This window comes from Engystomops pustulosus, chromosome 8 (assembly GCF_040894005.1).
Source record: "Engystomops pustulosus chromosome 8, aEngPut4.maternal, whole genome shotgun sequence".
In the NCBI taxonomy this organism is placed as follows: domain Eukaryota; kingdom Metazoa; phylum Chordata; class Amphibia; order Anura; family Leptodactylidae; genus Engystomops; species Engystomops pustulosus.
In genome coordinates, this window is record NC_092418.1 from 19505635 (window position 1) to 19522309 (window position 16675).

General features: G+C 45.7%; 1 protein-coding gene across 12 annotated transcripts in view; it reads left to right on the top strand.

Annotated features, from left to right (window-relative positions):
* TRAF7 (TNF receptor associated factor 7) overlaps window positions 1-16675 on the top strand; it is a 35718-nt gene that overhangs the window by 2927 nt on the left and 16116 nt on the right. For 4 of the 12 annotated variants that reach the window (XM_072120019.1, XM_072120015.1, XM_072120013.1 and 1 more), the window contains exon 2: window positions 14277-14392. In XM_072120019.1, coding sequence (XP_071976120.1) covers window positions 14315-14392 — 78 coding nt within the window. In that variant the 5' untranslated portion in view covers window positions 14277-14314. Of the gene's footprint in view, window positions 1-2709; window positions 3020-14276; window positions 14480-16675 lie in introns of those variants that run through there. The other 8 variants (XM_072120020.1, XM_072120022.1, XM_072120016.1 and 5 more) reach the window with 7 other exon arrangements.

Here is a 16675-nt window from a genome sequence, read left to right on the forward strand (position 1 = left end):
AGGGGGCTGGGGGTGACAGGAGGACTAGAGGCTTAGGGGGCTGGGGATGACAGGAGGACTAGTGGCTTAGGGGGCTGGGGATGACAGGAGGACTAGTGGCTTAGGGGGCTGGGGGTGACAGGAGGACTAGAGGCTTAGGGGGCTGGGGGTGACAGGAGGACTAGTGGCTTAGGGGGCTGGGAGTGACAGGAGGACTAGAGGCTTAGGGGGCTGGGAGTGACAGGAGGACTAGAGGTCGGGGATGACAGGAGGACTAGTGGCTTAGGGAGCTGGGGGTGACAGGAGGACTGGAGGCTTAGGGGTCGGGGTGACAGGAGGAATAGAAGCTTAGGGGGATGGGGGTGACAGGAAGACTGGAGGCTTAGGGGGCTGGGGATGACAGGAGGACTAGAGGCTTAGGGGGCTGGGGATGACAGGAGGACTAGTGGCTTAGGGGGCTGGGAGTGACAGGAGGACTAGTGGCTTAGGGGGCTGGGAGTGACAGGAGGACTAGAGGTCGGGGATGACAGGAGGACTAGTGGCTTAGGGAGCTGGGGGTGACAGGAGGACTGGAGGCTTAGGGGTCGGGGTGACAGGAGGAATAGAAGCTTAGGGGGATGGGGGTGACAGGAAGACTGGAGGCTTAGGGGGCTGGGGATGACAGGAGGACTAGTGGCTTAGGGGGCTGGAGTGACAGGAGGACTAGAGGCTTAGGGGGCTGGGGGTGACAGGAGGACTAGAGGTCGGGGATGACAGGAGGACTAGTGGCTTAGGGAGCTGGGGGTGACAGGAGGACTAGAGGCTTAGGGGGCTGGGGATGACAAGAGGACTAGTGGCTTAGGGGGCTGGAGTGACAGGAGGACTAGAGGCTTAGGGGGCTAGGGATGACAGGCGGAATAGAAGCTTAGTGGACAGGGGGTGACTGGAGGCCCGGGGGGCTGCGGGTGACTGGAGGCCCGGGGGGCTGCGGGTGACTGGAGGCCCGGGGGGCTGCGGGTGACTGGAGGCCCGGGGGGCTGCGGGTGACTGGAGGCCCGGGGGGCTGCGGGTGACTGGAGGCCCGGGGGGCTGCGGGTGACTGGTGATTTGGGGGGGCTGCAGGCTGGGGCTGATGGTAACTGCTGCAGTCAGTATTTTCTTTCTATAAGATTGGTTGCTGGTGTCCTCTCTTACTGTTCTGACATTAGAGATATGTACATTAGTCTTCCAGGATGGGATAAGTAAAATCCTCGCCTCTCACGCTACATTGTAAGGCGCGACCTTCCGGGCGTCTGATGACATGTTGTGGGATTACAGGACATTACCAGATTACTGATGATAGTTGTGTCCAAAGAAGTTCCTGAGGAGCCTCGTTCTTTATATCCTGCGATAACGGGAATACATTTAAACGTTATGTAAATGAACCTGCGGTGCTCAGACCTCGTCACCCCAGCGCCTAAGGGAGCCGATTATTTTAGTGTAAGCACATTGTCAGCACACAGCATCTCACAGCACTAGAGGAATCATGAAGTATCTGCTCAGAGAGTCCCCGCTTACACTGACCATCACTGAGTGATAGGAGCTGAATCACCAGTAACACAGAGTAAAGTAAGGGGTTAAACATGATCTTTATTGTGTAATCATAACTAGGGGTTAAAATTTGAGAACTTTCTTTCATGGACACACCCCTTTATGGGAGCTTCCTTACAGGGTAGCTAAAAGAGGTGTGGTTTTCCTCATCCCATCTTGTAAAAGTTATTTGCATATCTCCCAGAATCCCCTACTGGAGTATCAATGGCTCTATGTCTCCAGATGCCTACAAGAACACCTACCTTCAGATTCCCTGGTGGTAGAAGATGACAACTCACCTCCCGTCCCGCCCCATCCCCGGGTGCACTGATCTTTTAGTATAACCTTGAATTGCTTCGTTTAGTAGAAATATAACTTTATAAATTATGCAAATGAGCTCTGCAAATAATGTCTGTGCCCCCCCCCCTATATAATTTATTCATGCATCAATTATTTGCTCATTTGCATATTTTATAAAGTTGTATTTCTACTGAATGCGGCCATTCATACTAAAAAATCGCTGCACCCGGGGACGGGGAGGTGTAATCTCATGGCAGGGGTCACTTACCTCCCGACCCTGCTCCAAATATTAGATATTTGGGGCCGGTGATTTTTCATCAATACTGAAAACGTTTAACGTTATTTAAAGGAGATGTGATGTAGGACGGATGAGATATCTGCATATGGCAAGCCTCGGCTGCTGCAGAACCTCACAATACACATAGTCACAGAGGACTGTCTCTGCTGGATACAATGTAGCAGCTGTGATTGTGTATGTTATCTGTAGGTGGCGCTGTTGCACATGACAAGTTTGCTGAGTGGCTCCTTGTGTTGTGATTCCTGGTGACGTTCTCCAGTTTTGTCGTCAGTTTCTCTGACCCTCGCTGGTTTATCATGTAGGACACCGGATTAGTTGCAGTGTGAGGACGCGCTGGTTGGGCCACAATCCTGGGAAATAGTTTTATATATTTATGTTGTTTTGGATTACAAAAATGTTATCTGAAACGGCGCCCCCCTCAGTCTACAGGTTGTGTCTGATACTGCGGCTCAGTGTGATGGAAGTAGATGTTGTTGTGATCCTGTACATCCCCTTTAAGCAGCTGTTATTGTGTATGTATGCGGCAGGGGGCGCTGCAGCGTCCTCCCTGCCTGTTCTCTGTACGGTGCATAGAGTATCGTGCCTCCTGCCAGGGATTTTCCGCTCTTACTAACGTGTCGCCCACTGCTGAGCGTGCCGATGTGTTTACATCACTCCCTGGTGAGACCATCTGCTGACTGTCAGGAGGAACGTCCTGCGGCGGGACCAGGGCACATGTGTATGTGATGGCCCCTGTATAGCACGGGACTAGGACCTCACTCATGATGGGAAACTTCTGCACCAGTCACCCGGGATTTCCTGAGTGTATCAAAGCTGGAAACAAATCCTTGTATCTGTGCCGGATCTTCTAGGTAATTACACGTCCTACTGGGGGGAATAGTCTGCAGAGACCAGGCAAGTGTACAAATATTCATCTATCTATCTCATATCTATCTATCTATCTCTATCTATCTCATATCTATCTATCTATCTCCTATGTATCATCTATCTATCTATCTCATATCTATCTATCTATCTATCACATATCTATCTCATATCTATCTATCTCATATCTATCTATCTCATATCTATCTATCTCATATCTATCTATCTCATATCTATCTATCTATCTCATATCTATCTATCTCATATCTATCTATCTATCTATCTATCTATCTATCTCATATCTATCTATCTCATATCTATCTATCTCATGTCTATCTATCTCATGTCTATCTATCTCATGTCTATCTATCTATCTCATGTCTATCTATCTCATGTCTATCTATCTATCTCATATCTATCTATCTCATATCTATCTATCTCATATCTATCTATCTCATATCTATCTATCTCATATCTATCTATCTCATATCTATCTATCTCATATCTATCTATCTCATGTCTATCTATCTCATGTCTATCTATCTCATGTCTATCTATCTCATGTCTATCTATCTATCTCATGTCTATCTATCTATCTCATGTCTATCTATCTATCTCATGTCTATCTATCTATCTCATGTCTATCTATCTATCTCATGTCTATCTATCTATCTCATGTCTATCTATCTATCTCATGTCTATCTATCTCATGTCTATCTATCTATCTCATATCTATCTATCTCATATCTATCTATCTCATATCTATCTATCTCATATCTATCTATCTCATATCTATCTATCTCATATCTATCTATCTCATATCTATCTATCTCATGTCTATCTATCTCATGTCTATCTATCTATCTCATGTCTATCTATCTCATGTCTATCTATCTATCTCATGTCTATCTATCTATCTCATGTCTATCTATCTATCTCATGTCTATCTATCTATCTCATGTCTATCTATCTATCTCATGTCTATCTATCTATCTCATGTCTATCTATCTATCTCATGTCTATCTATCTATCTCATGTCTATCTATCTATCTCATGTCTATCTATCTATCTCATATCTATCTATCTCATGTCTATCTATCTCATGTCTATCTATCTCATGTCTATCTATCTCATGTCTATCTATCTCATGTCTATCTATCTCATGTCTATCTATCTCATGTCTATCTATCTCATGTCTATCTATCTCATGTCTATCTATCTCATGTCTATCTATCTCATGTCTATCTATCTCATGTCTATCTATCTCATGTCTATCTATCTCATATCTATCTCTCTACCTCCTATCTATCTCTCTATTCCTCTTGGTTGGACAGTGAAACATTACCACACATGAATTATATCTCAGCATTACTTTGGCTTTTGGAGAGATCCCTGTTTTACTTCAAAACTAGAAGAGGCCAAGACCTGCGGGCGCTGCGCTCCTCCTTTTTAGGAGTTTGCACACTGCGCAGCCTTGGACTGTTTTGGCTTATCATCTCATATCTATATCATATATATCCATGTATCTACCTCATATGTGTCTCTCGTATGTTCCTCTCTATCTTTATGCAGCGATGTGTCTGTCCTGTATGAGCAGGACGTGTAGTATTGTAGCGCGGCACCTGCTTATGGCGCCCCCTGACATACAGCACAGGGGGTGCAGCCATATTCGGGGCACATGCAGGGAGGGTAAGTAATTGCCCCCCCAGACCTCCAGGCTCCTGTGTGATAAGTAATTGCCCCCCCTAGACCTCCAGGCTCCTGTGTGATAAGTAATTGCCCCCCCTAGACCTCCAGGCTCCTGTGTGATAAGTAATTGCCCCCCCTAGACCTCCAGGCTCCTGTGTGATAAGTAATTGCCCCCCCTAGACCTCCAGGCTCCTGTGTGATAAGTAATTGCCCCCTAGACCTCCAGGCTCCTGTGTGATAAGTAATTGCCCCCTATACCTCCAGGCTCCTGTGTGATAAGTAATTGCCCCCTAGACCTCCAGGCTCCTGTGTGATAAGTAATTGCCCCCTAGACCTCCAGGCTCCTGTGTGATAAGTAATTGCCCCCCTAGACCTCCAGGCTCCTGTGTGATAAGTAATTGCCCCCCTAGACCTCCAGGCTCCTGTGTGATAAGTAATTGCCCCCTAGACCTCCAGGCTCCTGTGTGATAAGTAATTGCCCCCCTAGACCTCCAGGCTCCTGTGTGATAAGTAATTGTCCCCTAGACCTCCAGGCTCCTGTGTGATAAGTAATTGCCCCCTAGACCTCCAGGCTCCTGTGTGATAAGTAATTGCCCCCTAGACCTCCAGGCTCCTGTGTGATAAGTAATTGCCCCCTAGACCTCCAGGCTCCGGCGTGATAGGTAATTGCCCCCTAGACCTCCAGGATCCTGTTTGATGGGTAATTGCTCCCTAGACCTCCAGGCTCCTGTGTGATAAGTAATTGCCCCCTAGACCTCCAGGCTCCTGTGTGATAAGTAATTGCCCCCCTAGACCTCCAGGCTCCTGTGTGATAAGTAATTGCCCCCTAGACCTCCAGGCTCCTGTGTGGTAAGTAATTGCCCCCTCCCATTAACACATAAATTACCTGTGTAGTTTTTTTGGGTGATCTCACCCAGGCCCGATTACTGCCCCACCGGTTCTCGAGCACTTACCTAGGACCTGCCTGACAAAGCTCCTCAGAAGCTGGAAGTCTTGGGGTATTATCAGTCTGGTTATAAAGCCATCTCTAACCAGAACCACGTCCATGACCCACAAATGGAAACCATGGAACTGTGAGGAGCCTTCCCAGGAGTGATCGTCTGTCCAAAATTACCCCAAGAGGTCAGTGACAACTTATCCAAGAGGTCAGAAAACACCCCATAACATCCAGAGCACTGCAGGTAACGTCCGTGTCCATGACTCCTCCATAACAATGAGTCTGGTCACAAGTGGCCTTAAAGGGATCCATGATACAAGCAAAAACTATAAGGTGTTACACTGTTTGGCATTATAAACCACTATCAGTATATTGTCAGTTGCTGATGACAGGTTCCCTATGAGACAAAAACCTCTCCTGAGCATAGAGAAAACATCTAGATGATCCTTGTGAGAAGACTCTGTGCTGATGTGCTAAGAGATGAACTTTTTGGAAGGTGTAAGTCCTCATCCCAGCAGTGGTGGTCGTATTATGTCTGGGACGAGGACCCCGAAGACTCCTGTGATACATCGGACCATGAATTCTGCTTCTTCCAACAAATCCTGAAGGAGAATGTCCGGCGGTCAGATGGTGACCTCAAGCTGGAGCTCTGGGGTCATGCAGCAGGACCGTGACCCAGCAGCAGGACCGTGACCCAGCAGCAGGACCGTGACCCAGCAGCAGGACCGTGACCCAGCAGCAGGACCGTGACCCAGCAGCAGGACCGTGACCCAGCAGCAGGACCGTGACCCAGCAGCAGGACCGTGACCCTGCAGCAGGACCGTGACCCTGCAGCAGGTCACCTCTGCATGGGGAGAAGAAACCCTGCTGCGGCAGGACCTTCAAAAATATGTTCATTCTCCAATGTGGCAAAATTACAACAATTCTGTGAGACGAGCGCCCCCCTTGACCCCCACCCCCCACCCCCCACCCCGAGCCATGGAGAAGACTCATGGGGGCGCATGTATCATAGTTTTTCGTCTGCCACTTCTTCAAGTTTTCTGAAGTTACTTAACCATTGCGATGTACCTTAGGTTTCCCCTGTGTGATACATGTGATGAGTTGCCTGTTTAGTATGACTTTTGTGACTTTTTGTGGTGCAGACTTTTTAGTCTCAAATAGTAGATGCAAAAGTAAGTCTGGGTCCAGCACGTTCTGTTTTGGGACTTATTAGGTGCAAGAATGGGGCAATTCTAAGCCAAAAAATCGCACAAGTTGTGAAAACATCAGGACTACAGAGATAAATCCGGCTACTGCATCACATCCCGGAGGCAGGTCACTCTGGTTCGCTGTTTGTTTCTGCACCTAAAAAGTCGCAAACTGCGAGTCAGGGGGCAATTACTTATCACACAGGAGCCTGGAGGTCTAGGGGGACAATTACTTATCACACAGGAGCCTGGAGGTCTAGGGGGGCAATTACTTATCACACAGGAGCCTGGAGGTCTAGGGGGACAATTACTTATCACACAGGAGCCTGGAGGTCTAGGGGTCAGTTACTTATCACACAGGGGCCTGGAGGTCTAGGGGGGCAATTACTTATCACACAGGGGCCTGGAGGTCTAGGGGGGCAATTACTTATCACACAGGAGCCTGGAGGTCCAGGGGGGCAATTACTTATCACACAGGAGCCTAGAGGTCTAGGGGGGCAATTACTTAGACAGGAGCCTAGTGGTCTAGGGGGGGCAATTACTTATCACACAGGAGCCTGGTGGTCTAGGGGGGGGGGGGCAATTACTTATCACACAGAAGCCTGGAGGTCTAGGGGCAATTACTTATCACACAGGAGCCTGGAGGTCTAGGGGGCAATTACTTATCACACAGGAGCCTGGAGGATTGGGGGCAATTACTTATCACACAGGAGCCTGGAGGTCTAGGGGGGCAATTACTTATCACACAGGAGCCTGGAGGATTGGGGGCAATTACTTATCACACAGGAGCCTGGAGGTCTAGGGGGGCAATTACTTATCATACAGGAGCCTGGAGGTCTAGGGGGGGCAATTACTTATCACACAGGAGCCTGGAGGTCTAGGGGGCAATTACTAATCACACAGGAGCCTGGTGATCTAGGGGGGCAATTACTTATCACACAGGAGCCTAGTGGTCTAGGGGGGGCAATTACTTATCACACAGGAGCCTGGTGGTCTAGGGGGGGGCAATTACTTATCACACAGGAGCCTGGAGGATTGGGGGCCATTACTTATCACACAGGAGCCTGGAGGTCTAGGGGGGCAATTACTTATCACACAGGAGCCTGGAGGATTCGGGGCAATTACTTATCACACAGGAGTCTGGAGGTCTAGGGGGGCAATTACTTATCATACAGGAGCCTGGAGGTCTAGGGGGGCAATTACTTATCACACAGGAGCCTGGAGGTCTAGGGGGCAATTACTTATCACACAGGAGCCTGGAGGTCTAGGGGGCAAATACTTATCACACAGGAGCCTGGAGGTCTAGGGGATAATTAGTTATCACACAGGAGCCTGGAGGTCTAGGGGGGCAATTAGTTATCACACAGGAGCCAGGAGGTCTAGGGGGCAATTACTTATCACACAGGAGCCTGGAGGTCTAGGGGGCAATTACTTATCACACAGGAGCCTGGAGGTCTAGGGGGCAATTACTTATCACACAGGAGCCTGAAGGTCTAGGGGGCAATTACTTATCACACAGGAGCCTGGAGGTTATGATCTTTATGTATAAACTGGATTTTGTGTTCTTTGTCCTTGGTTTCTGTGATGTGTACATTGGTTTGGTATCTGTCCCCGACTCCGGGTGCAGCACCGGGTGCTCTGTAGTCCCCTCTCCCGGGGCACATTGGGCTCTGTACTTGTAGTTGTGTATCTGGTGACTTATTTTCTAGTTGTACATAGCAGAGTTTCCTCCTCCCCCAGGTCATGCACATTCCTGACCCCTCGGACCCTGACCCTGGTCATAGCTGGGGGTCTCCTCAGGGATGAGGGTCTGGGGTGAATGGGCAGGTTCCACATTGCTGGATGCATGGGACAACTCACGTGGAGTCCGGGGTCATCCCTGCCCCAATGGGGGTCCCAGAATCCCCTTTTGTAGAGAGAGTCAGAATGGGCTCCTTTTGATACCTGCGATGTCCTGCAGGGTGTGTGTATAAAGCACCATATGGCGGTATATGGATTGCAATAGTCATAGTAAATCTGTCCCCACAGCTAGGACTTGAACATAGATTACAATTCTTCCTCCGTGTGCCTCTCAGACCCTTCAGCCGTTAAGCCCCTCGGTGAATAATATTGTACGTGAGAAAGCCCCACACTGTAATCACTGGGAGGTCGTACATGTGGCCCCGAGCCGCGTCATGGAGACGGACTGTGTTTGTTGATGCCGTCTCCACATGAGATCCTTCCAAGAGCAGATAATAATAACAAGCTGTGTGTATACCGCCATATACCCCCCAGCCCCGGCCTCCTCCTATAATGTGTCTATCACAGGAGATCCTGACACATCCTCCTCACAAGAGTTTCATGTCACAATTATTATATCACAGCTCAAATATCTGTATACTGGAAAATGTTGTCTATGCTGTACGTGTCTATAATACTGCCCCCTATGTACAAGAATATAACTACTATAATACTGCCCCTATGTACAGGAATATAACTACTATAATACTGCCCCCTATGTACAAGAATATATCTACTATAATACTGCCCCCTATGTACAAGAATATAACTACTATACTACTGCCCCCTATGTATAAGAATATAACTACTATAATACTGCCTCCTATGTACAAGAATATAACTACTATAATACTGCCTCCTATGTACAAGAATATAACTACTATAATACTGCCCCCTATGTACAGGAATATAACTACTATAATACTGCCCCCTATGTACAAGAATATAACTACTATAATACTGCCCCCTATGTACAAGAATATAACTACTATAATACTGCCCCCTATGTACAAGAATATAACTACTATAATACTGCCCCCTATGTACAAGAATATATCTACTATAATACTGCCCCCTATGTACAAGAATATAACTACTATAATACTGCCCCCTATGTACAGGAATATAACTACTATAATACTGCCCCCTATGTACAAGAATATAACTACTATAATACTGTCCCCTATGTACAAGAATATAACTACTATAATACTGTCCCCTATGTACAGGAAAATAACTACTATAATACTGCATCCTATGTACAGGAATATAACTACTATAATACTGCCCCCCATGTACAAGAATATAGCTGCTATAATGCTGCCCCCCATGTACAAGAATATAGCTGCTATAATGCTGCCCCCTATGTACAGGAATATAACTACTATAATACTGCCCCCTGTGTACAAGAATATAACTACTATAATACTGCCCCCTATGTACAAGAATATAACTACTATAATACTGCCCCCTATGTACAGTAATATAACTACTATAATACTGCCCCCTATGTACAGGAATATAACTACTATAATACTGTCCCCTATGTACAGGAATATAACTACTATAATACTGCCTTCTATGTACAGGAATATAACTACTATAATACTGCCCCCTATGTACAGGAATATAACTACTATAATACTGTCCCCTATGTACAGTAATATAACTACTATAATACTGCCCCCTATGTACAAGAATATAACTACTATAATACTGCCCCCTGTGTACAAGAATATAACTACTATAATACTGCCCCCTGTGTACAAGAATATAACTACTATAATACTGCCCCCTATGTACAAGAATATAACTACTATAATACTGCCCCCTATGTACAGGACTATAACTACTATAATACTGCCCCCTATGTACAGGAATATAACTACTATAATACTGCCCCCTATGTACAGGAATATTACTACTATAATACTGCTCCATATGTACAAGAATATAACTACTATAATACTGCCCTCTATGTACAAGAATATAACTACTATAATACTGCCCCCTATGTACAAGAATATAACTACTATAATACTGCCCCCTATGTACAAGAATATAACTACTATAATACTGCCCCCTATGTACAAGAATATAACTACTATAATACTGCCCCCTATGTACAAGAATATAACTACTATAATACTGCCCCCTATGTACAAGAACATAACTACTATAATACTGTCCCCTATGTACAGGAATATAACTACTATAATACTGCCCCCTATGTACAGGACTATAACTACTATAATACTGCCCCCTATGTACAAGAATATAACTACTATAATACTGCCCTCTATGTACAAGAATATAACTACTATAATACTGCTCCCTATGTACAAGAATATAACAACTATAATACTGCCCCCTATTTACAAGAATATAACTACTATAATACTGCCCCTATGTACAAGAATATAACTACTATAATACTGCTCCCTATGTACAAGAATATAACTACTATAATACTGCCCCTATGTACAAGAATATAACAACTATAATACTGCCCCCTATTTACAAGAATATAACTACTATAATACTGCCCCTATGTACAAGAATATAACTACTATAATACTGCTCCCTATGTACAAGAATATAACTACTATAATACTGCTCCCTATGTACAAGAATATAACAACTATAATACTGCCCCCTATTTACAAGAATATGACTACTATAATACTGCCCCCTCTGTACAGGAATATAACTACTATAATACTGCCCTCTATGTACAAGAATATAACTACTATAATACTGCCCCTATGTACAAGAATATAACTACTATAATACTGCCCCCTATGTACAAGAATATAACTACTATAATACTGCCCACTATGTACAAGAATATAACTACTATAATACTGCCCCCTATGTACAAGAATATAACTACTATAATACTGCCCTCTATGTACAAGAATATAACTACTATAATACTGCTCCCTATGTACAAGAATATAACAACTATAATACTGCCCCCTATTTACAAGAATATGACTACTATAATACTGCCCCCTATGTACAGGAATTTAACTACTATAATACTGCCCCCTATGTACAAGAATATAACTACTATAATACTGCCCCCTATGTACAGGAATATAACTACTATAATACTGCCCCCTATGTACAAGAATATAACTACTATAATACTGCCCCCTATGTACTGGAATATAACTACTATAATACTGCCCCCTATGTACAAGAATTATTACTACTATAATACTGCCCCCTATGTACAAGAATATAACTACTATAATACTGCCCTCTATGTACAGGAATATAACTACTATAATACTGCCCCCTATGTACAAGAATATAACTACTATAATACTGCCCCTATGTACAAGAATATAACTACTATAATACTGCCCCCTATGTACAAGAATATAACTACTATAATACTGCCCCCTATGTACAGGAATATAACTACTATAATACTGCCCCCTATGTACAGGAATATAACTACTATAATACTGCCCCCTATGTACAGGAATATAACTACTATAATACTGCCCCCTATGTACAGGAATATAACTACTATAATACTGTCCCCTATGTACAAGAATATAACTACTATAATACTGTCCCCTATGTACAAGAATATAACTACTATAATACTGTCCCCTATGTACTGGAATATAACTACTATAATACTGCCCCCTATGTACAGGAATATAACTACTATAATACTGCCCCCTATGTACAGGAATATAACTACTATAATACTGCCCCCTATGTACAGGAATATAACTACTATAATACTGCCCCCTATGTACAGGAATATAACTACTATAATACTGCCCCCTATGTACAGGAATATAACTACTATAATACTGTCCCCTATGTACAAGAATATAACTACTATAATACTGTCCCCTATGTACAAGAATATAACTACTATAATACTGTCCCCTATGTACTGGAATATAACTACTATAATACTGCCCCCTATGTACAGGAATATAACTACTATAATACTGCCTCCTATGTACAAGAATATAACTACTATAATACTGCCCCCTATGTACAAGAATATTACTACTGTAATACTGCCCCCTATGTACAAGAATATAACTACTATAATACTGCCCTCTATGTACAGGAATATAACTACTATAATACTGCCCCCTATGTACAGGAATATAACTACTATAATACTGCCCCCTATGTACAGGAATATAACTACTATAATACTGCCCCCTATGTACAGGAATATAACTACTATAATACTGCCCCTATGTACAAGAATATAACTACTATAATACTGCCCCTATGTACAAGAATATAACTACTATAATACTGCCCCCTATGTACAAGAATATAACTACTATAATACTGCCCCCTATGTACAGGAATATAACTACTATAATACTGCCCCCTATGTACAGGAATATAACTACTATAATACTGCCCCCTATGTACAGGAATATAACTACTATAATACTGCCCCCTATGTACAGGAATATAACTACTATAATACTGCCCCCTATGTACAGGAATATAACTACTATAATACTGCCCCCTATGTACAGGAATATAACTACTATAATACTGCCCCCTATGTACAAGAATATAACTACTATAATACTGCCCCTATGTACAAGAATATAACTACTATAATACTGCCCCCTATGTACAAGAATATAACTACTATAATACTGCCCCCTATGTACAGGAATATAACTACTATAATACTGCCCCCTATGTACAGGAATATAACTACTATAATACTGCCCCCTATGTACAGGAATATAACTACTATAATACTGCCCCCTATGTACAGGAATATAACTACTATAATACTGCCCCCTATGTACAGGAATATAACTACTATAATACTGCCCCCTATGTACAGGAATATAACTACTATAATACTGCCCCCTATGTACAGGAATATAACTACTATAATACTGCCCCTATGTACAAGAATATAACTACTATAATACTGCCCCCTATGTACAGGAATATAACTACTATAATACTGCCCCCTATGTACAGGAATATAACTACTATAATACTGCCCCCTATGTACAGGAATATAACTACTATAATACTGCCCCCTATGTACAAGAATATAACTACTATAATACTGCCCCCTATGTACAAGAATATAACTACTATAATACTGCCCCCTATGTACAGGAATATAACTACTATAATACTGCCCCCTATGTACAAGAATATAACTACTATAATACTGCCCCCTATGTACAGGAATATAACTACTATAATACTGCCCCCTATGTACAAGAATATAACTACTATAATACTGCCCCCTATGTACAGGAATATAACTACTATAATACTGCCCCCTATGTACAAGAATATAACTACTATAATACTGCCCCTATGTACAAGAATATAACTACTATAATACTGCCCCCTATGTACAGGAATATAACTACTATAATACTGCCCCCTATGTACAGGAATATAACTACTATAATACTGCCCCCTATGTACAGGAATATAACTACTATAATACTGCCCCCTATGTACAAGAATATATCTACTATAATACTGCCCCCTATGTACAAGAATATAACTACTATAATACTGCCCCCTATGTACAAGAATATAACTACTATAATACTGCCCCCTATGTACAGGAATATAACTACTATAATACTGCCCCTATGTACAAGAATATAACTACTATAACACTGATGACTCTTCTCTTGTGTCTCCGCAGAGGTCTCCTGTTGCAGGACAGAGATGTCGGTGTAGATTATGACCTCGAGTAAGAATCCAAGATTCAGTCACTTATCAGCTGGTGCCACGAGTATACCACCAGAAAATACCACCGGGGTACCCGCCACTTCCTCCTGCTATTACTCGCTCTGTCTCTTCTGTGACTTCAGGACTGTTGTGGGCAAATGACCTTATAACCTTCAGGTGTTTGAGCATCTTTTCTTCTTACATTTCCATCTTCTTACAGCTGACCATACACATGTGATACCTCTCCCCCCCCCCCCCATACACATGTGATACCTCTCCCCCCCCCCCCCATACACATGTGATACCTCTCCCCCCCCCCCCATACACATGTGATACCTCTCCCCCCCCCCCCCCATACACATGTGATACCTCTCCCCCCCCCCCATACACATGTGATACCTCTCCCCCCCCCCCCCATACACATGTGATACCTCTCCCCCCCCCCCCATACACATGTGATACCTCTCCCCCCCCCCCATACACATGTGATACCTCTCCCCCCCCCCCCATACACATGTGATACCTCTCCCCCCCCCCCCCCCATACACATGTGATACCTCTCCCCCCCCCCCCCATACACATGTGATACCTCTCCCCCCCCCCCCCCATACACATGTGATACCTCTCCCCCCCCCCCCCATACACATGTGATACCTCTCCCCCCCCCCCCATACACATGTGATACCTCTCCCCCCCCCCCCATACACATGTGATACCTCTCCCCTCACCCCCCATACACATGTGATACCTCTCCCCTCACCCCCCATACACATGTGATACCTCTCCCCCCCCCCATACACATGTGATACCTCTCCCCTCACCCCCCATACACATGTGATACCTCTCCCCTCACCCCCCATACACATGTGATACCTCTCCCCTCACCCCCCATACACATGTGATACCTCTCCCCTCACCCCCCATACACATGTGATACCTCTCCCCTCACCCCCCCCCATACACATGTGATACCTCTCCCCTCACCCCCCACCCCCCATACACATGTGATACCTCTCCCCTCACCCCCCATACACATGTGATACCTCTCCCCTCACCCCCCATACACATGTGATACCTCTCCCCTCACCCCCCCCATACACATGTGATACCTCTCCCCTCACCCCCCACCCCATACACATGTGATACCTCTCCCCTCACCCCCCACCCCCCATACACATGTGATACCTCTCCCCTCACCCCCCATACACATGTGATACCTCTCCCCTCACCCCCCACCCCCCATACACATGTGATACCTCTCCCCTCACCCCCCACCCCCCATACACATGTGATACCTCTCCCCTCACCCCCCACCCCCCATACACATGTGATACCTCTCCCCTCACCCCCCACCCCCCATACACATGTGATACCTCTCCCCTCACCCCCCACCCCCCATACACATGTGATACCTCTCCCCCCCCCCATACACATGTGATACCTCTCCCCTCACCCCCCATACACATGTGATACCTCTCCCCTCACCCCCCATACACATGTGATACCTCTCCCCTCACCCCCCATACACATGTGATACCTCTCCCCTCACCCCCCATACACATGTGATACCTCTCCCCTCACCCCCCCCCATACACATGTGATACCTCTCCCCTCACCCCCCACCCCCCATACACATGTGATACCTCTCCCCTCACCCCCCATACACATGTGATACCTCTCCCCTCACCCCCCATACACATGTGATACCTCTCCCCTCACCCCCCCCATACACATGTGATACCTCTCCCCTCACCCCCCACCCCATACACATGTGATACCTCTCCCCTCACCCCCCACCCCCCATACACATGTGATACCTCTCCCCTCACCCCCCATACACATGTGATACCTCTCCCCTCACCCCCCACCCCCCATACACATGTGATACCTCTCCCCTCACCCCCCACCCCCCATACACATGTGATACCTCTCCCCTCACCCCCCACCCCCCATACACATGTGATACCTCTCCCCTCACCCCCCACCCCCCATACACATGTGATACCTCTCCCCTCACCCCCCACCCCCCATACACATGTGATACCTCTCCCCTCACCCCTCACCCCCCACCCCCCATACACATGTGATACCTCTCCCCTCACCCCTCACCCCCCACCCCCCATACACATGTGATACCTCTCCCCTCACCCCCCACCCCCCACCCCCCATACACATGTGATACCTCTCCCCTCACCCCCCACCCCCCACCCCCCATACACATGTGATACCTCTCCCCTCACCCCCCACCCCCCACCCCCCATACACATGTGATACCTCTCCCCTCACCCCCCACCCCCCACCCCCCATACACATGTGATACCTCTCCCCTCACCCCCCACCCCCCATACACATGTGATACCTCTCCCCTCACCC